Source organism: Embiotoca jacksoni, unplaced genomic scaffold (assembly GCF_022577435.1).
Source record: "Embiotoca jacksoni isolate LCO1_2020_lvr unplaced genomic scaffold, fEmbJac1.0.p SCAF_8, whole genome shotgun sequence".
Taxonomy (NCBI): domain Eukaryota; kingdom Metazoa; phylum Chordata; class Actinopteri; family Embiotocidae; genus Embiotoca; species Embiotoca jacksoni.
In genome coordinates this window covers 6,355,856-6,377,105 of record NW_027185436.1, presented here as the reverse complement: position 1 = coordinate 6,377,105, position 21,250 = coordinate 6,355,856, and the positions used below count along the sequence as shown (strand labels likewise).

Below are 21,250 nucleotides of genomic sequence, written 5' to 3'. Positions count from 1 at the left end.
TCACAAGCAGGCTGAGAGAAAAGATCTCTGACAGGATGATACGGTTCTATAAGATCTCTAAGATACGATGGAGCCTGGTCATGAAGAGCTTTGTAAGTCAGCAGGAGAATTTTAAATTCTATTCTTGATTTCACAGGAAGCCAATGAAGAGAAGCTAAAACAGGAGAAATGTGATCTCTCTTGCTAAATCCCATCAGTACTCTTGCTGCAGGATTTTGGATCAACTGCAGGGTTTTCAATGAGTAATTTGGACACCCTAACAACAAGGAATTACAATAATCCAGCCTGGAAGTAACAAATGCATGAATTAGCTTTTCTGCATCACGCTGAGGAAGAATTTTCCTGATTTTATTAATATTGCGTAGATGAAAGAAGGCAGTTCTGGAGATTTGCTTTATATGGTGTCTAAAGGACAAATTCTCATCAAGGTTTGTTTGTAAGACTCATTGTTCACATGAACAAACTGAAATCTATTTGATGATTAGGATTTGAACCAGTCTAATGCAGTTCCTTTGATCGTCATAACATCTTTCAATCTCTATAATAAAATCGTGTGCTCAATTGTTTCAAAAGCAGCACTCAGGTCCAGAAAAACAAGTACAGAGACGAGTCCAGTGTCTGAGGCTATTAGAAGATCTTTTGTAACTTTCACCGGTGCTGTTTCTGTGCTATGATGAACTCTAAAGCCTGACTGAAAATCTTTAAACAGACCATTCCTCTCTAAAAGATCACAAAGTTGATTTGCAACAACTTTTTCAAGGATTTTAGAAATAAACAGCAGGTTGGAAATTGGTCTGTAGTTTCCTAAAACAGCTGGATCCAGAGTAGTTTTTAAATGAAGGTTTAATTACAGCCACTTTAAAAGCCTGTGGCACATAGCCGGTTGAAAGAGATAGGTTGATCTGATCTAATATGGAAGTACAAATTAAAGGGAAGACTTCATTGAGGAGTCTTGTTGGGACAGGATCCAAAATACAGGTAGATGATCCAGATGAGGAAATAATCGCAGTTATCTTTCTTAGATCTGCACTGAACTCCTTGGGTTTTCTCATTGTACTTTGTGTTGGTCAAACCAATGAGTGCTGTGACACAAACCCTTTTCATGTGTGCATAGAGAAGCAGCCAGCTTTAGTCAATCATAATCACCAACAGGAAGTTAAGAAGCTGTTAAAAGACATTTTGGAACTTTCAGCACCACTAAATTAATAAGTGTGTGTATGTATACTTGCAACCCGGCATTGATGGGAAACCCAAAATAAATCAAACTTTGAGCACCAAATTCTTGCTTTTTTTCTATTAAGGATGTATGATGTAACACTCCTTCTGTCCCAGAAAAAGAACAGTTCAAAGAAATCAGTGAAAGCTAAATATTGCCATGACATTCATGATCCTGTCCTGCTGCTGTCACATTTTCACGAGTGTGACTCTGTACACTTACAATTAGTGTTCTACATTTCAGTTGTTATTCTTCATATGATTTTGAAAAGAACTTTGACACTCAAGAAACTTGACTTTGTATTCATTTTTTTTTATCCATTTATTTCACTCGTACATCAACAACCTGGTCATCAACAACCCCACAGATCCTCAATCTTTTTTTCTTAAAATATTTTTTTGATATATTTGCAATCATCCACATCCAAAACTGAAGTTAACTCCTTACACTAAAATTCAGGTTTTACACTGTAGTAATATTTCACTTCCTTTTATCTACTTTAAAAAGCGCTGAAGTTTCAAAACATCCTCACCAAACACTGTATGCAGACATTTTCATACCACAACATAAAAAAGATTAATCAAGTCTACCAGTACATTCACACTCATCAATCAGCGACGGGGGAACTGTGATTTTTCTCAAGAATTGCTTGACCATTTCTTTGCATCATCTATTAATTAAAAAAAAACTTTGCACAAGGTAAGGCAAGGTCTTAAAGAGCACTATTGTCAAAGAAAATGCATTGATAACAGTCGTCCTCATTATTCATGATGGATAACAAATATGTTCAGATTAAAATTGCTCCTCTGAAGTTATACTCCCCATTTCTTATCCCGAATACTAAATAAGGGAGGTAAAAAAAATAAGTTAATTTTGAGCATGATTTCCACACCACGCCTAAAAATCAAGGCAAAACTCCTTCACAAGGATGCATGACAGATTTAAACCGAAGGTAAAAACAAAATGACTATCTTGTCCAGAGCATGCATGTGTTTAAGTTAAAGCATCATGAATGGAGGGGATTTCAACTTAACATGTAAAAACGTTCAACACAAATAATTAAAATGGCTTTCACACTTGTTTGTGTGAATGGTGAAAGAACAACACACACATTTGTTTCGATCTTTGCTCAGAGCTTTAAATACAGGTGTGACTGTAAGATGTTATCTGATTCACTCGCTGCGGTCCTTTGGCTCTCTGTATTTGTACTGGATGTATTCAAAGACGTCTCTCTCACTATCCACCAACAGAGGCTCTCCTGCCACACCTACAACAGATCCACAAGGAAAAATAGCTGATATTAAAAAGGTAAAAGCAAGAATCATTAGTTACTGACTGATGATAGAAGTTGCAACAGAATTCAGGAAGTTCATATTGACTGAGACTCACCAGTGACCCCAAGTGGTCGTATGGTGTACTCATTAAGAGTGAATCCCTTCTCCAGAGCATGAGTCCTCATGTTTTTATTGAAGATGTCACTTCCAGTGAAGTACAGAACTCCACAGTAGTACTGGTCTTTGGGAATTAACCTTTGGAAAAGGGGAAAGGGCAGTTAGAGATCAGAAACAAACTGCTGATGGGAATAATGAATAAAAACAGAAGAGTGGCTCTTTAATGTTTTTGTGGAATAGCAAAATGTAAGTAATAGATCCTGTTTGGTAATTTAGAAGGTAAGGTTTTATAGGAAGACCCCACTTTGATCCAATAAACTGTTACAGTTTCACTGTAAGGACTTTAACGTGTTAAGTGCCATGAAATAACCTCTGTTGTGATTTGGCGCTATATAAATAAAATTGAATTGAATTGAAATTGAATTGTAGCACACAATGAATCCTCACCCACCAAGCAAAAAAACTAAAATGTTGGGAAAAGAAAAATCAAGTAAGGCACCTAATATCAATACGCCTGTGCAGGTATTCTTCCTCATCTTCATCACTCGGCTGCAGCTGGCAGACTCCCTAGAAAAACAAGATCCAGCACATTGTAACCACAATCATGCGCACACAACATCGAACACAAGCAACTGACAACACGAGAAAAAATAAGCCGAGTCCTCACCATGTACTTGGTGTCTCCTTTGGACAGAGTGTCGGTCACGAAGCCAATGGACTCGAAATGCTGGACCACGGCGTGGAGGAGCTTAGGCTACAAAATAGAAATGGAATAAAATAGGTTGTAATGAGATAAAAAAAAAAAAAAAAATTTTTGGCAACACACTATATTTACGACAGGAGGTCTTACCTGCTTCTCAGTTTCAGAGGTGTAGTTTGGGTGGGTCAGCAAAATATCAATATCACCACTCGATGATGCACCTGAAATTTTGGAACACGATCAATAAAAGTTGAGCTGCTATCACAAACTAAAGACTAACAATCATTGACGCCGGTTAAGAGTACCTCTCCTGTAACTTCCACAGATTGTTCCAATATAGTCTGTGGCGATTTTCTCCAACTCTCCAAGAATAAGAGTCTACACATAAACACAAGACACCAATGTGAAGGACTTCTACATTAAATCATTTGAAGATATCAGAAATATATAAATGCTTCATCACCTCCATCTTTTCCATTTCAGCTCTTGGAATTCTTTTCTCAAATTCTTCAAAGTACCTAAAAGCACCAACAATGACCCGTTGAACACAGCTCAAACTTTGAGATATTCAAAGTATCTTAGGATATCTAAAATACATAAAACATTGAGATCTAAACTTACTTGAGTCCGATTTGTTGATGGTGGTTTAGCTTGTGTTCGATCTTTTTCAAATCTAAAAAAAACACAAGAACTCTGTTTACTAGAATTCATACTAAAGGTTAAACTACATTACGCATGCAATGGACTGCATGTCAAGAAAAATATAAAGTCATACAAAGAATGACATTAAATGATCAATTTAAACAGTTGTAGCATAAGTCAAGTGTTAAACAAACCTTCCAACGTCTTCACCCCATCGTCAAAAAACTTCCTGGCAGCTGCAGGGCTAAAGTCAAGACCCAAGACAGGCACTTTGTTATTCAAACACATAACATATAACTACATGAATGCGAGTCTCTTGCTGGAATGGCCACTGAATTGGTCACTCAGTCATGATGCATTTTACTGTGAAAGTCCATATAAGCCATTTAAGATGACCGGTAACACTAGCGACATACCCAATTCCAGTAACTCTGGTGAGGAAGTTGATGGAAGAGCTGGTGTCATCATTTCTGATCTAGAGGAAAATATAAGTGTAGCACATCAGTCTGTGTAATTTGTTGTAATCACTGTACATACAGGAATGATTCCCACACTGCGACACTTACCTTTTCCAGTTTCCTGAGTTTGCCAGTTTGCAAAAACTCATCAATCTTTTCTGCTATTTTAGCCCCAACACCATCCTGTTGACATGTGACAACAAACATGAGGGGGCTTTACAGTGTTTTAATCCTTTATGTGTGTGGCACGATGTTGAATATCTTCCACCAGTCTGTTGTTGCAAGTGCATTTAAAAAAAATTTTTTTTTTGCAGCCATCTGTTGTTGCAGCACCGTCAGAGCCAGTGACACCAATAAACTGAACAAGCTGAAGAAGAAGGCCGACTCTATGCTGAGGACTGCAGTTCTGGAGCCCCGAGAGTCAGTTGTTGTGGAGGCTGTTGCACAAACTGCTCAACATAATGGACAAAACTTCACATCCCCTGTACGGCTTACTGGTCAGACAGAAGAGTTTTCCGTCGGCGGCTTCTCCAGCTCCGCTGCTACAGGAAGTCATTCCTGCCCACCACAAAACACCGGGAGGAGAGACTCATCCTCTGAGTGATAATGCACATTCTATGTTTAATTTGCAAGAACTACGTCTTAAATTCATTTTATTCTAATTTAATCTACAGCGATTTATGTCTTTGTGTGTATATATGTGCAAATACTGTGTTTTGTTTCCTCCCTCGCTGTCGGTTGTGTGCGAGTTATGTGTGTTTTGTGATCTATGCGACTGCTGCTGCAACACTGTAATTTCGCTTTGGGGATCAGTAAAGCACTCAATCAGTCAATCAATCAAAACCATTTACCATGAAAAGAACATTAAAAAGTGTGGAAATCCCAACAAAACCTCTGATATATCTGCAATTCAAACAATGAACTCGAAAGTCTTATATGTTTACAGTCTGAAATCCAGTCATTATTCTTTTATCTATATATCTATCAATCCAAATCTGATTATAACCATGGACAATGTTTACACCATCCTACCAACAATATCAGGGCTTTCCCTTGGTGTCTGGAGGGCTTAGGTGCTGTGGTAGCAGTAGGGGTTGCTGAACTACTATTTGACTAAAAACTATGCATTTTCACATAATTTTGGACGAAAGATATTTATTTAAAAACGCTATAAAAGCAATAACTACCAAACAACGGTAAAACTGAGCTTATAGTGAAGCTATAGTGAGTTAAGTGCTTGGAAAAAAAACACTTGGGTTCTGCACGTACTTGTTATAATGGTGGGACATCTCTGACTATCCCACAGAGAAATGTTAGACAACGGGCGGTTTGATGAATGTATTTATGTATGGGAATCAGCACCCAATCAATATCAAAACTGTAAGTTGAAAAACATACTGAATAATACTAACCAATATATCAACACCAGTGTCTTCAACTAAAACTCACAACCATTAAAACCTCCACGAAGGCGGGACCGGACTCTGGACCGCTCCCGTTTGGAGTTGCTCTGCCAAAATCTCATTATGGATGTAGACCACTGTCACCAGGTTTTTCACATGTTTACTGACCGTCAGCAATTCACTTGTGTATTACTTACAAAGGCAGCAAATGACATTAGACTGTATTGAGTGCACATACCAGTTTCTTGGCCTCTTCTCCAGTTTTGATCTTGTGAGCGTACTTGGAAATGGTAGATGCTGCTTTCCTATCCGCAGAGCACAAACAAACACGTTATGTAACAGCAGAACAAACATATTATGAATTTAATTGATTGGATTTCAGCAACAAGGTTAAATACAGTTTGATCATAATTGATTATGATCACAGTGGGCTAAGGTTATGTATTGTAGGTATTGTGCATTAAATTGTCAGCTTATTAGGAGCTTAGGAGCCATAAATCCTACTGTCATGAAGTTTATACTGAATAAATCAGTTTGTGTTGTTGAAACTGTTTCCAACAGGATGAACATCATGGTGCTTCTAACGTTCAGTATATTCACACTGACGTAAATGGCATGAAAAAGTAAGTAAAACAGAAGCACATCTCAAAATAGCAGTACAATTCAGCATCGATAGATTTCTAAGTTTCAATACAAATATAACATAATACAATTATTTAAGGGTAGGTTCCATTGTTCCAATGTTTTCTGTACACAACCACTGGATTTACTGGGTTTCAGTAGAATAACAACAACACAAGATGGTATAAAGAACACCGAGACCCCCCTCTTTAAAAAACAAACAAACAAACAAACAAACAAACAAACAAACAACACAGATCACTGCTGAGGCTTCAGACCTTACCTGTAAGCATTATACTTGTGTACGGCTCTGTTGACATTTTTCTCGTAGTTGGCCAGCTCTGGAAACAGAAGTAGTGTTAACACGTGGTCACGTTTCCTCACTCACGTAGTTTATTACTGTTTCAGTGATGTCAACCCAGCTGAGGGCAGGAGGCGTTTAAATGACAACACACCAGACATCTGCGTGTCAAATCGCACCTCTAAGTAACCCAACATGAAAACGCAAGAAAGAAATCGCATGATTGAGGATACTTTGACAAAAAAAAAAACAACAACATGTAACTCGTGAAGTTATTTTCGGACTGTTTTCTATTTAAAAGCAGGATGAACGACTAGCTGCAGCTCTCTTCACGTACCGACAAGAAAGTCTGTTATTCCCTCGTTTAGGGATTCCTGTGGCGCCTTCCTCTTGCTCATGGTGGATTTGACAAAACTCTTAAATGTATGCTGGAAAGTTAAAGGGGATCCCTTAGGCCCCTTTTGTTTTCTCAACTAGCCTCTAACTAACACGTTAGCCTTACGCTAGCTCACGCTGAACAATGAACCAACCACGTAGGGGGGGGACGTCCCGTGCGTAGTACGTCATACGCAAAGCGATGACGTCAGCAGGCTTCTTTTTATGAAGTAACGTTAACTTTCAAATAAATAAAATGACCCTTTCTGGGTGCAACATCGACTGTGTATACAGTATATTGCTCGGCAAGTTTTATTACTCCACATTTTAAAATGCATAAATACATTAACTTTATTACAAATCACCAGCAGGTTTTACTCCAAGACAAAACAAATCAGATCTCAGCAAATGACACTTAAGAAACTAAGGGTTTTACTGTAAAGTTATTAAAACATGTGTCTCTTTTATCTTCCACATCACAACTGCATAATATTCAATGGCATGTACAGTGTATTGCTCAGCTTAGTAAAATGGTATTCGGTAACCTCAATAATACACCTTCTGCAAAAATCTCTGTTTAAAATATAGTTTTTTCAGTTTACAAAATGATTTCATAAAATTAAAATATCCTTTATTTAACAAGGTTCAGTGTAATGAAAATTAATCTTGATGAAGCAGTGAATTTACAGGACCATCTCTTCCTCTTCTTGTACTCTTCTTGTACTCTCCCGTTGTCGTCCTCCTCATGCATTAGGAATTTATTTTTATGTAAACTTTGTCCCTGGAGAATATTTTAATGGCCTCCTCGATTTCAGAAAGCCGACAATCAAGATGAGCCCGACGTGAGAGGAGACTCAGATTGTCACCTTTAAGGGGGAGCGAGAGCAGCTCAGTCACCAAGGAGCGGTGGGCTGAGGAAAAGAAAATAGTCGGCAACAACATGATCAGAGAGGTAATAAAAAAAAAAACATGCTGTACTAATAGATACTGGACTTTAAAGTCACCATCATGAATGTAAGGGCAGAGATAAGTAGGCACAGAGACGTACTCTCTTTCAGGGACGTCAGTGTCTGCTGTCTCTCACTCTCTGGCATCAAGGTGTGACCCGCTGGCACCGTAGGATCAGGCGCATTCCTCCTCTTCTCCTCCTTCTCTTTACGCCACTGCTCCTTCCTTTCCTCCAGGCTGTGGATGTGGGATTTGTTTGAGCGCCGACGAGAAAGATAAAAAGAAATGGCAGTGAAGGAATATATAAAAAAAAAGAAGTTAAAACTTACCTGTGTTTTTACCATAAATATTATGAATAAGGTAAGATACAGTACAAGAATACTCACTACTGAGGCACCTGTCCTTTGACTGCGCTGGGCACCGGCTTGTCTTGAAGGTTTGTCAGTGACTGGGACCGACGAGGCCCAGTTTTTCGTGCAGCCCTGGCATTATGTTTTATGAAGTCTATTGTCTGGCCTTGAATTTGCAACTGTAATTAAAAAAATAAATTAATATCCAATGATCATATCAAACAGTGTTTATACTTAACAATTACGTTTTTTTTTGTTCACTAAAACATTTCAGAGCATCAGAGAAAAGATGCAAGGCCCACTTCTCTGTAGAAAATTGTGCTGAAATCAACATCACCGTACTAAACCTCTTGTGAGTCGTTCATTATATACATTTATGAGCAATTCTCACTTGCAAGTCCGGTGTGGAGTTGCGGGAGTCCGGGCGTTGCACAGCTGCAGGTGAAGTTTTGGATTGTGTTGTTGGGAGGGCAGCAGACCCAACATGAGAGTGGGCCTTCAGGAAGTTTTGACACTGTGGTTTAACAGTTGGACTAAAAACCTACATGAAAGAACATCGACTGGTTAAAACGTGATGCAGAGATATAAACAGCTCCAAGACGTCTATCTTTCACAGATGTGCTCCTTGCCTGTAGTTGGGCCATCACCCTGGATGGGATGTTCTCGTATTTTGAGGAGGTCCAAAGAGCTTTGACTGGAACAGGACGGGACTGTGCTCGCTCAGCTTCCTGTTCTTTGCAGCGTTTCTGTATCTCCCGGAGACGACGCACGTTCTCTTTACCAAAGTCATGCACTCGCTGTTCTAAAGAGCCGAGTCACAAAAGCGTTTTTTTTTTTTTTTTTTTTTAACTCACTATACTCACATTCACAGTTCACTATTTTCACGTTTTTCATACAAAGATGTGAAAAAAAATGCTGATAGCTGAATGTCTCCCTTTTTCAGTAGCTGTATGGCAAATAAACACCAGCTCAGAAGAACTCAAGACTTTTGTAAGATAATTCATATTCATGGAGGAGATAATGGTGGACTACTTACTAAAAGAAAAGAAAATGACAAGCGGTGATAAATCAATTGCACTCACTTGGTTTGGGAATAGGGGTGAAGGAGACGCCGTCAAGTTTGAGTAGCTCCCCAATAATTCCTCTCTGTCCCCGCTCCAGAATATGGGTGGCATTAGGGCTGATGCGGGGGCGATGTGTAGGGGTTCGAGCGCTGGAGCAGCCTGGGTGCAACATCGGATCTGGAGGAAGTGGACCGGAGAGCAGGGCCAAAGACCCGTCACGGTTTCCCTCTAAACGGGCACGAGCTGCAGGAGGAGAGAGGCCGACATGTATTTCATATAACAACGTCGTCTCTTCAAGTGTTTAAACACAGGCAGGTGAAATTTTACTCTAAAATCGCAGCTTTCCAAGTGTGGTGCACGTTGTGCCTCAAATATTAAACCACTTGATGAGGTGAGTGGACTTCAGAAAAGTTCACTGATGCCAACAATTAATCTTGCTTCTTTAACGTTTAACTAAAGTGAGTAAACTAAAAAAGAGAAAGTGATCTTAACTTTGTAAAACAGACTCACACAGTACATTTTGTTTTGAGTGGGATCTTAATACACCAGGACCACGAGGATCTAACCTGAAGCAGGTCGTTGGTAGTACTGAGGGAACAGCGATGGATCTGGGGGGATTGGCCCAGATATGGATGAAGGTCCCTCACACATCTGAAGCGGCAAATGTAAACAGACAAAATGTTACATTACTGTTATCAGCTAAAAAAATATATATATATTCAAAGTAACATAGATAAGTGATAAGAAAATGTGTGCTTAATGTTACAAGTAAGACTGAGGATCAAAGATTTCCTTCGGCCTGCAGTTGGTGTGATAACTGTATTTATTACAACTTACAAAACACAAGTACTAGAGGACTATGCACCAGTTGATCCAGACTGCATACAGTAAGACAATGCATGATTGTCTAATTAAAGTTGATTTAAGGTTATGTTTTGGTCAGTATGCGTGATTGCAACAGCGCAGCTATTAAAGTCAACACGTAAAATGAATGAAAGACTTGATAATATTGCTGTATAAGTCCCTTTTCATGCACTGTCACCCTGCTCTCTAACGATACCTCACGCTAACTGTGTAGCTATTAAATATTAGCTCGTAAAGTCAGCTCATCAACAGGCTTTTTCGACGTATTCCTGCTCCGAAGTGAAACGCACACACGCGTATGGCAACACATACTTGCAGCATTTTATCTTCACGTCGACCGAACAACTGCAACCGATGAAGTTGGTGACAACGCTCGAACGGATTAACTCGTTTACCTTTTTCGGTATTGTCTTGTTTACCGGTTGAAGATTTTGTTGACGCACACGCTGATGACGCCGAAGTAGCAACACTTTGTTGCCGTATTCTTCACCATGGCAACAGAGCAGCCGCGCACAGAACTAGATCAAATAGAAGAACGGTGTTTCCCCCCTCCCCCCCCCCCCCCGACATAGTCTACTACGTCATTACGTTTATGTACGTAGACACAAGACACAGCGGTAGACAACAAACTACAGCCCGACATTATTAAACACTCATTCTACGTTATTAAAAGGGTAGGCAATTATTAAATAAAATTATGTGTTTACGTGCCCTGATTTTGTAGCAGTTGTAGCATTTGTAGCAGGTGTAACTGTGACGTAATCCTGATAACGTTAGTAGTTATTGTTTCCCTCAGTATTGCCTTTCAGGCTCTAACACCCTTTCTTCTTGACTTCAGTTGCCGCACCCAAACCCCGACTGTCTATATTAACTCGTAAAACACGAGTACTTAATTTCTACAGCGTGCTGGAAAGGTACAGCGTACTCTGTGACAGTATTGAGTATTGCCTGACGGGTTTTTAACAGGGCAGAAATAACCCCTGCATAGTCAGAGAGGGCATATTATGTAAAGGTCATTGCTCTCGAGTAGTGTAACTTACACTAAAACAAATACAGCATTTCCACAGTTGTTTATACTGTTGTTTCACAGTGATAGTGGCTATAATAATAATATGAATATATGACAAAATTATATCATTGCAGAGATTGTGCATAAGCATTTCCTTCATTTCCAGTATTTCTCTGCTGCTACAGTTCATGGTCTAAATAACTAATATGTGAAAGTTGACTGTGGGATAAGTGGAGGCAGTAACCGATGTAGAAAAATGCAAATGGCCCTGATAATCACAATTATTGTGCAGATATGAATACGAATAGCCTGTCGTCACAAAACCACACCCCTTTTCCTTGAATATCCTATTGAAGTTGCATTCTCCCTTTTGTAAAAAATGAAACACCTGCTGAGTATCAAAGATCCTCTCCGCATTATTATTCACAATGTGAACTTGATGTAAAACATTTACAAACAGGATAAAATTGCACAACGGCCCCGCCCTCAGCCGGAGGCCTGCCTCGCGCATGCCCAGTGTGTTCGCCTCTGCTTTCTCCTTCACTGTTCACCGCTGCAGCGACCAGCGCCGCCAAACTCTGCACACTCCTCCACATAAACAAAGGTAAGACATACCAGTCTCGTTTTAAACAAAGTTGGTGTCCTCTTATGCAGGTTTTTGTCTGCATGACATTCAGTTGTTGTCAACAGTGGCTTGACTGTCAGTGAGATACGAGTCACCGACAGGAGTGGGAGAACCGCAGGCGGGCATGCCAAGGTTTTTCTACCGCTTCAGGCCTGCATATGTGTGTGCATGATAGTTATCTGAAATTCACCACTGAAAACTGCTTTGGAAAAAGGATTATCACAAATAGGTGTTTACTGGCTACATTTGTTTTTTAATGATTTGAAATCACTGATTTCTAAATGAAATGTAACTGATGGCGACATAAATGTTCTGAAAATGTTTTAAAGTCACTTATTTTACCATTGTGGTGGAACATCTCGACTAATTGAGATACAATAAAGGCTGTGTTTTTAAAAGATGAGGCGTTGTGTAGTGCACACAATAAAGGGCTTTACAAACAAGGGGAACCGAGGTGGACGCATCTGGCATTAAACACGCTCACTTTACGGGACAGCCAGAGCGACGTGATGCCATAAATCTGGTTCAAACCGTTTTATCTGGGTGAGACACACGGCACGTGGACGCTTGCATAACAAGGGCCCATTATCTCTTGGCAGTGCCACCTTTACGCGCTTTCCTATAGAGTTAGTCTGGTCAGTGACACTGTGGTGCTGACCCACACTCAGTATTTACTGGGCCAGCTGCTCGGAGAAAGAAGTGAAAGTGAGACCTCTGTTGTTTGAACTGTTTTTAAATTCATTTTATTTTTTATCCCAAGTTCTGAAATCAGGCCTGTCAATCACCAGACTGTCTCATTGGTAGAGTACTCATAAATACAAGTGATGCAACGAGAGTTGTGTCACCCTCTGGTAAAAACATGCTTACGCACAACAGCACTTTCAATGTTGTCATTGTACACACTGGAAGTGACTCTAATGTTCAACACACCATACTGCAACATTACGCACTTTACATTCAAGTAATAGATGACTAAAGTCTAACTGGACTGAAGACACCTCACCTTATCTCTTATCACACACATTCACTTCTCTTGGTTATCTGGAGGTTTGAGCAGTGTTGTGTAACAGTCTGTTTACACAATTTTATACCTTTTTGTCTGGTATCTTTTCATTATCAAGGTGTCTATAACCATGACTTTCAGATTAAAATGAAAAAAAAAAAATCCTTTCTGTCATTTAAATGGTAAGATTAGGCTAGTTTGGATTATAGTTTAGATATTTACTTTATTAAGTAAAGCTAGAAAGTGAAGAAGTTTCTGACTTTTCTCCAGTTTATATCAACACAAATACACATTAAGTCAAACATGTTTGCTGTTACTTTGATTTTACAGAGCCAGAACATTTAAAATAATTAATAATAGTAGATTTCTCAATAAAGATAATTGGCCAGAATCCAGAGTATCCTTCTCTTTGTATGAAGAGTTAACAATTGTGTTCTTTGAGAGGAGAAATAACTCATCAGTCAACTAAAAATAATTGTTACAAAAAAATGTACTCTGATTTTTTTGTTTTTGTATCTGATTTTGTATCTCTAATATATAAACTAAAAACATGACACAATGACCTGCATTTCTGTACCAATTACTGAGACAACAAATAGACAGTTAGCATAATTAAAAAAAATAAATAGACTTCAGTGTGGAGATAACATTTGTCCGTGTTTGGTTGTTGACAACCACCATCTTGTTTGTGTCATTTTGACCTTTGAGCTCGGTCTCCGCTTTCATTCGGTCGCAGCTTATGAAAGTATTAAGATGAGTGACAGGAGTGTGGAGGTACAAAACAGACAAATACCTCCATTTAACAGGGGATTTAATAGGCTGAACCTGGAGGAGGACACATTTTGACAGCAAAGTCACATGTGTTGTCGTGTCAGGTTCACCTGAGCTAAATTTAGAGGCCCGGCTCAGCGATAAGGGCTAAGATGGAAAGGGTCAAAAATGGAGTGTGTTGGAGACGGGGAGGGGAGGAGCAGGGAAGAAGGAAGAGGGAAGAGGGAAGAGGGAAGAGGGAAGGAGTCTGTCGGGTGAGACAAAGACAGATCAGTACACGCATGTGGTCAGCAAAAAGCAGGTCAGCTGGCACATAGTTGCTGAGTGTTTGAGAAGTGAAGAGAAACACCGACACCACAGATGATAGACAGGACTCTCTGATGCGTACCCTGTGTGACTGATAGAGATCTTTAAGGGCCTGAACATGATGAGCGATGAGGTCCTATGAGAACAGAGAACTACCTGCTAATGTTAGACCGAGTTTGGTTATTTCCCTTGAGAGGGTGAATGGTTCGCTCATAAAGGGATGAACCCCCAGAGAGAATTATCACCTGAATCTGCAGCTCAGGCTTTACAGCCATCTGTCAGGTGTAGATAGATGAGCGTTTATTATCCTAAAAGCCACAGATTGTCCTGTAGAGAACATAACGGAGCTAAAAGGGAGTCAATAATGGACATGATATTTGCCAAATGAATGAAAATGTTAGTCCATAACTAAAGGATGTGTAAATAAGTAAATGTTTGCTACCAAGTTTGCTTTATCTGATTCAAAGGATGTCAATGAAAAAAAAAAATCAGCAACTGCAGGATATATTAATAATAACTAAGGATATTTATAAACTGTAACTCTGACTGCTGCCTTCTTATATATGAATATTTCAATTCATAAGAAATACTTGTGATTTTAAACCAAGTTTTTGACAAAAGCTTTTGAAAATGGAGAAAAGGTACATTTGGCAAGAGATTGTTTCTCATATAGCACGAGGACGGTTAATGATTGAAGTTGAGGCAGCACATTTCAAACGATCGGCATACATCTGTACACAGGCCTTATCATGTTCTCATGCTGTGCACAAAGTACATGTTTTCATCCTCTGCTGGCCTGTGCACATAATTGTGCAACGGCCATACGACGGAAAACATGGTCACAATATTCAGAGCCGCTCTCAGACAAAAAAAACATACATTGTGTAACGATGCTGTCAAATCAGAGCCAAAAGTTCTCTATTGTCCCTCCCTTGCACTTCTCTCGTCTGAAGAGACATGGCGGAGAAAGTGGGGATTGTGGTGCAGCAGGACAAGACAGGAAAAGGCAAGCAGACAGAGAACAAAGACAACTATGTGACATGTCAGCACAACACACGCAAGAGACATGGTGAGTGAGTGTGTAGACAAATGAATTGTCATCAGGGCTCCCTGGGTCGCACTTTGGCTGCATTGCCGTCACAGGTCAGACCTCAAAGTGACAAGACCCAGCAATTTTCCTCATCACCTCTAGTTCATTTCTATGCGATAGAGTCCAGTGGCAGTATTTGATGGTCAGCTCTGGCTCAGCATTAGCTGATGGTGGCAGCGTTTCCCTCAGCGAAGTCTCCGTCTTCTGCAGAAAAGATGCGATGGGTAAGATTAACGGTCGGGGGAAGGACGGCGAACCAGTAGTAAAATATTAAAAAAGCTTTAGGTTGTAAGGGAGGATATGCTGTACGCTAAGGCAAAGTCACCTTGTCAAAAATGTCCTCTTCACAAGCAGAAAGCGCATGCACACACACAATGACCCAGGGGACCCTGATGACTGTGTGAAGCAGCTCGGTGCAGTGCGGTGCTGTGCAGGAGTGGTAGTTGCTGACTAACCATGCCAGCCACTGCTTATGTTAGCGCTGCTGCATTGGCTTGTATAGTATTTCTGCACATAATATATATCTTTGTCTCCACATTGGGTATTGTTATTTTTGTGACTCTTGGAATTCAAGTTCTTTGTGGTGCACATTATCTGTCCCTCCTTTACTACAGAACCAGTGTCATTCATTTAACTACCTCTGCTGCTTGCTAATGGACTGCTGCCAGACAATCAATATGGTTTATGTGGAGGGGGAGGAGAGAAGCTGGATATCACCAGCACCCTGACAGGCCTCCTCCTGCCATCTGATAATGTGTACTGGTTGAAATTGAAATATTTGGTAGAAAGCCTCATCTGCACTGCTTCTTAACATGCGTGTATACCCTGAGAAGAGCTCTCGGAGTTGCACTGCTTGGCTTCGACAAAGCTGCAGAGCTCCATTAAGTTTTGATCTTGCATTTTGATTTAAGGGTGGGTCCACAGGCCCGGTTGGTGAGCAAGGTTCTGGAGGTAGGTTGGACCAGGGGGGGCCGTCTGGATTCACGGCCAGAGAAGAGGAACTCCGCTGATTTTACTAGATCAGTTTAGTCTTTGTTAGGAGGCGTCACCCATTGGTTTGTTAACTCGAGTTCGGCATTTTAGCCGTCGCCATCTATGACCGTGTTTGGATGAGCCGGTGGGGACCAAGTGGTGGATTTGAAGGGATCTGATTGGGAACCTGAGGACACTACACCCTGCTCACCTACAGCAGAAACCTGACTGCACCACAGGCCTGTCAATCAAATATGCCCCCAAACATTGCTCTCTAGGCCTAATATCTAATTAATGATAGGATTATTTTCAGATGGACCGCCAGAAAAACAAATAAGAAGGAGTGACTTTAGTGAATGACACCATAATAACTTGTGGAAAAAAAAAATTCAGACTTTGTATTTAGTGAGAGAAGTTGAGTCGGAGCCTTATGGAGCCAACCTCTAGTGGCCCTTAATGGTACTGCAGTTTAAGGTTCTTTCGCATTGACCTCAATTTTCAGACCCAGAAGCTACGTCCACTTTCATATACAGTCTATGGTTGCAAACTGGAGGCGTGTGAAGGATGTCTGTGTTTGAGAAAGGGAGGACCTAATGAAAGAGTCTCGGTCGGTGCATCATGGGAAAAGAGTGATCCAGCATTTTGGAGTTTAACAAATGCTGGGGAATAAATGAGGATATTTTGGCCTCTGATGCACAGATTTAAAATGGGAAAAAAATCAGTTTCTTACAAGTTGCTCAATGATGTGGAAGTGCTTTAATAAATTGCTGGAGTATCTCTTGACAGTAATTCTGCATCAGTCAGGATGTATTTTATTGTTGTGAAGAAACTTGATGTGGATGTCTGTTTCCTCAGGCACAATGGCCGCCCCTCCTGCATACTCAGACTTGGGAAAATCTGCCAAAGACATCTTCAACAAGGGCTATGGTAAGTCAACACATACTTCTAATGTACACGTATACAGCATATTTAACGGTTACTATTTCATTGCAACTGTTTGGGAATAGATGGAGAATGAATTAAAGGGAACATTTTGTTTCCTCCATGTCACGGCTGTTTATTTGTGCTGCAGCTGTTAGAGTCGTACTGTGCAGCACGAGGATGTAGCTTATTTTTCCAGCCTTTCTTTGTAGTTTTTTTTTTTTTTTTTTTTTTTTTTTTATAAATTCCCTGATTTCCTTTCTCCCCAGGATACGGAGTTCTGAAGCTCGACGTGAAGACCAAGTCTCAGAGCGGTGTTGTAAGTACTCCTGTCGTCTCTGTGAGCCCAATATGTGTTTGAATTTCTACTCGAGGCCTCTCCAAGCACCCCAGTGTAGATCAAATGGCCAACTCCCAACATTGCAGCTCCTCGTGTCGGAGCGTGCCTGATGCGTGATCGACATACAGAGTCAGCAGAGAAACAGTCTGTCTGTCTGACAGTTGCTGCTTCCTCTGTAGTCTCTCAAGCGTCAGGATGTCTCATAATGGGAAAAAGTCTCACTAAGTGTTTAGATTAGCTTTCGACATGCTGTGTTGCTATGATCCCGTTGCCATAGTAAAGCCATAAATTAGCACATTCAGAGTTTCCTTCAAACCTCCCGAGAGGAAAAAAAACAATGTAAATGCTTTCGCTGTGTCCAAGCTTCTACTGTCTACTGCTTTTCATTTTCCCCAGTGAGCGGATAAATTACCGCATGTAAACTCTGTGTTGTTCTCCCTAACTTCTTCTTTTCTCTTTTTTTCTGCTTCTTCTTTGGATGCTCCTGTCAGATGGTAAGAGAGAGAGAGTGGGTGCATATGTAATGATTAAACACAGGTGCACTACAGGGTAAGCCAGTGATACCAGTTATGTGTTTGTGTGCACACAGATGATGCGTGCACGCTTTCTGCCAAGTGTTTCTGTGCAGCGGTAGCTCATCTTAAGTGGCACCATTACCCTAACTGCAGCTCTGATCCTCAAATATGCTCACAACCAGCCTCTCCCTCACAGTCCTGTCTCGGTTTTCCTCCAATCTCATTTCTCCATCTCAAAAGGTGTAGTTCTTCTTTTAAATAACCAGCCGTACAAACCCGAGAGGGATCGTGCGGCAGAGGAAAAGCAGAGCAGCAACGCTTGTTTTGCCTCATCTTTTCTTTTCCTCCCAGTGTGTCTTCTTGTCCTCGCTGCCCTGTAGCTTTTGTAGCTGTGCTCTAACGTGCACTTCTGCTTCCCTTCCCATCTCATTTTCCATCCCCCCCCCCCCCATCACTCCATCCCTCTCTGTCTTGCAGGAGTTTGCCACCTCCGGCTCCAACAACACCGACACAGGGAAGTCAGGAGGCCACCTGGAGACCAAGTACAAAGTGAACGAGCTGGGCCTCACCTTCAACCAGAAATGGAACACGGACAACACTCTCACCGCGGAAATCACCATGGAGGACCAGGTCAAGTCACAATAACAGGATATTACTAATTTCAAGTGCTGAAACAATATGTGACAAGATTATGCTTCAGTTTAAAGATATTCAAAACGTCAATATATTCAGATTAAATATAAGATAATCGTCTGTCTGTCTGTAGCTGGCTAAAGGCCTGAAGCTCGCTCTGGACACGTCATTTGTGCCCAACACCGGGTAAGAGCAATGCTGTTCATGCCAAGTTGTCTCCATCCAAGTGAATAGTTTAGTCAATATAGATGCATATTATAAGCACATTAATAATGCAGCACGGTTACCCGCTTTCTTTAGCAAGAAGAGTGCCAAACTGAAGACCGGCTACAAGCGGGAGTTTGTAAACATGGGCTGTGACCTGGACTTCGACATGGACGGTCCCACCGTCCATGCGGCTGCCGTGCTGGGCTACGAGGGCTGGCTGGCCGGTTACCAGCTGGCTTTCGACACTGCCAAGTCTAAACTGACCCAGAACAACTTCGCCCTTGGATACAAGGCCGGTGACTTCCAGCTTCACACCAGCGTGTGAGTCAAGACATCCTAGTACAGAGAAGCAGGAAGAAAACAGGAAGTCATACACTTTATATATCTCTATATTTCCTCAGTGTTCACGTTGGGTTTTGGTTCTGTATTTCAGTAACGACGGCACAGAGTTCGGTGGCTCCATTTTCCAAAAGGTGAACTGCTGTTTGGAGACAGCGGTCCACCTGGCGTGGACAGCAGGCAGCAACAACACACGCTTTGGAATTGGAGCCAAATACCACCTGGATAAGGATGCCTCCCTGTCTGTAAGAACTGACTTCAAACATCAGGAACACATCTAAAATGCTAAATAAGATTACCCCCCCCCCCCCTCACTAGCTAGCCACACTAGCATCTCAGTGAGACTGTAATTAGATCTGCATTGAGCTAAACGTCCTGCTATGTGGTTTACTTCCCTGACGTCTTAATTACTGAACACAAAGTACAGCTGTGGCTGTTAAAAATTGTCATTAGCTTTTCAGCCTTTTGTAAATCATTTAAGGAACTCAAAAGTTTTTACCTGATGTTGCTGGTAAAAAGAAAGTCAGGGGATCATCAGATCGGTCAGCCTTCTCTGTTATCTCATTATCCTCCCGTTATGAAGATATTTAACAAAAAAAACCCAAATGTCAGCCTGCTGGTGGAAAAGTCAAGAGGATGTCATTCTATCAATGTTTTCTGGTCATCCATCTGCCAGTTGATGAGATATTTCAGTTTGGGACGAGCAGCCAAAACTCCCTTATCCAACTCTCACGAGCCCACAGTTCTCAAGCATGATCGTCCAACTCCTCTTCAGTTGTTGACCTGAAGCTGATGCGTTTATGCATTTCATATAAATGATGTAACCGTGTTTCTATCGATCTGCTCACCTAATGCTGTGTTAATAATGATCTCACCCGTCCATGATGTTTTGTTTCTGCTCACAGACCAAGGTGAACAACGCCTGCCTCGTTGGAGTTGGATACACACAGACCCTGAGGCCAGGTGAGCTGACGGACTTTGAACAGAAAACGTTCCGCGTAACAACACGAGAGAATCACTACATCTACTTGATGCATAACTCGATGCCCCCCCCCTCCCCCTCCCCCTCCACAGGAGTGAAGCTCACCGTCTCTGCCCTGATCGACGGGAAGAACGTGAACGGCGGTGGACACAAGGTCGGCATGGGCTTCGAGCTGGAGGCGTAAAGATTGAGCGGGACGGAGAGAGGAAAGCAACACAGGAGAAGAATACAGAGCCCAAATGTGACGACACCGCAAAGGTCCACTCAGCGACACGTAAACACATCTTCCCTCTGAGTCCTACACACGTCTGCACACGGATACACACATTCTTTGGCCTTAACCCTGAAACCCCGAGCAGCCTCCAAGACCTCCAGTATTGTAATTCTAACCGAAACAAGCATCAGTTTTATTTTGAAATTTTACATCATTTACAGGGTTACACAATTGACTTTTGAGCATTTATTATCACAATACAACAGACTTGTCAGCCGTTCGTTCATGCAAAACCACCTGTTCTCCAAACAATGTGCTACTTATGACCAGTACGACCAGACAAAGTGTACTTTTAATAGAGCATTTGTGTCTCTGACATATCTGTTTTCTTTCTGTAATAAGATGCTGACTGTGTGGTCATCCATGTTTTATTGATATATTCTGGGTTTTAGACCTTGGTGAGATTATTAGAGGATGCTTGTTGTGGTATGTTGTTGTTTTGTTGCATGCTTTGAAGGCTGGAGGGAAGTTTCCTGACTTTTCATTGTCATATTGACAAGTACAGTGAGTGTAAACAGATGCAATAGAGGCTGGAGAGAGTTAAGCAGAAGACGGGTCATGTTTCTCAGTCCGAGTAGACTAACTTTGATTCCACCATTTGACCTCAGCCACACAGTTATTAACTGTGAACCCTCAGTTGCCTAAATGTCTGTTTTTCAGGTCCTGTTTGGTAAAAAGGGCCGATGGCAATTAGGATCTCTTTCAACTCTTTGTCTTGTCATGTTTTGTGTCCTGTACCTTTCCAATCCTTACCACTACATTTCACTTTATCTGTGCTGTGCTTTGTATAGGAACGTGAGTCAACAGTTAGGACCTCAAACAGATTTTATTGAATAAATGGAATAAAGAATGTCAAACACAATGATCTTCATGGGTTGTGTGTTTTCTCTTATATTTTTAAAAATTTTTTTTTTAATCCATCCATCCATT

The 21,250-nt window shown here is 41.0% G+C and overlaps 3 protein-coding genes across 6 annotated transcripts; 1 reads left to right on the top strand and 2 right to left on the bottom strand.

Moving 5' to 3' along the window:
* Positions 1-1,512: 1,512 nt before the first annotated feature.
* Positions 1,513-7,241, bottom strand: polb (polymerase (DNA directed), beta). Of its 2 annotated transcripts, XM_069138842.1 has the most exons (14): positions 7,070-7,241; positions 6,715-6,772; positions 6,049-6,115; positions 4,516-4,590; positions 4,366-4,424; positions 4,144-4,193; positions 3,929-3,980; positions 3,771-3,825; positions 3,613-3,685; positions 3,458-3,528; positions 3,275-3,361; positions 3,107-3,174; positions 2,606-2,745; positions 1,513-2,483 (listed from the first exon to the last, which is right to left on the bottom strand). In XM_069138842.1, the coding sequence occupies exons 1-14, from the start codon at positions 7,128-7,130 to the stop codon at positions 2,389-2,391; spliced, it is 1,011 nt and encodes a 336-aa protein (XP_068994943.1). In that variant the 5' UTR covers positions 7,131-7,241; the 3' UTR covers positions 1,513-2,388. The 2 variants fall into 2 exon arrangements, with proteins under 2 accessions (XP_068994943.1, XP_068994944.1); XM_069138843.1 differs by lacking the exon at positions 4,516-4,590.
* A 155-nt stretch (positions 7,242-7,396) lies between these two features.
* On the bottom strand, positions 7,397-10,814 carry enkd1 (enkurin domain containing 1). 2 transcript variants are annotated; one of them, XM_069178047.1, is made up of 8 exons: positions 10,729-10,814; positions 10,036-10,120; positions 9,488-9,712; positions 9,035-9,207; positions 8,797-8,946; positions 8,442-8,584; positions 8,156-8,292; positions 7,397-8,018 (listed from the first exon to the last, which is right to left on the bottom strand). In XM_069178047.1, the coding sequence occupies exons 2-8, from the start codon at positions 10,118-10,120 to the stop codon at positions 7,858-7,860; spliced, it is 1,074 nt and encodes a 357-aa protein (XP_069034148.1). In that variant the 5' UTR covers positions 10,729-10,814; the 3' UTR covers positions 7,397-7,857. The 2 variants fall into 2 exon arrangements, with proteins under 2 accessions (XP_069034148.1, XP_069034147.1); XM_069178046.1 differs by having other exon boundaries at positions 10,646-10,768.
* Positions 10,815-11,819: 1,005 nt separating this feature from the next.
* Positions 11,820-21,185, top strand: vdac3 (voltage-dependent anion channel 3). 2 transcript variants are annotated; one of them, XM_069178130.1, is made up of 10 exons: positions 11,820-11,946; positions 15,001-15,116; positions 16,965-17,036; positions 17,300-17,349; positions 18,363-18,515; positions 18,652-18,704; positions 18,819-19,046; positions 19,159-19,309; positions 19,970-20,027; positions 20,139-21,185. In XM_069178130.1, exons 1-10 carry the CDS (start codon positions 11,852-11,854, stop codon positions 20,228-20,230), a joined length of 1,068 nt encoding a protein of 355 aa, XP_069034231.1. In that variant the 5' UTR covers positions 11,820-11,851; the 3' UTR covers positions 20,231-21,185. The 2 variants fall into 2 exon arrangements, with proteins under 2 accessions (XP_069034231.1, XP_069034232.1); XM_069178131.1 differs by lacking the exon at positions 15,001-15,116 and having other exon boundaries at positions 11,863-11,946.
* Positions 21,186-21,250: the final 65 nt, after the last annotated feature.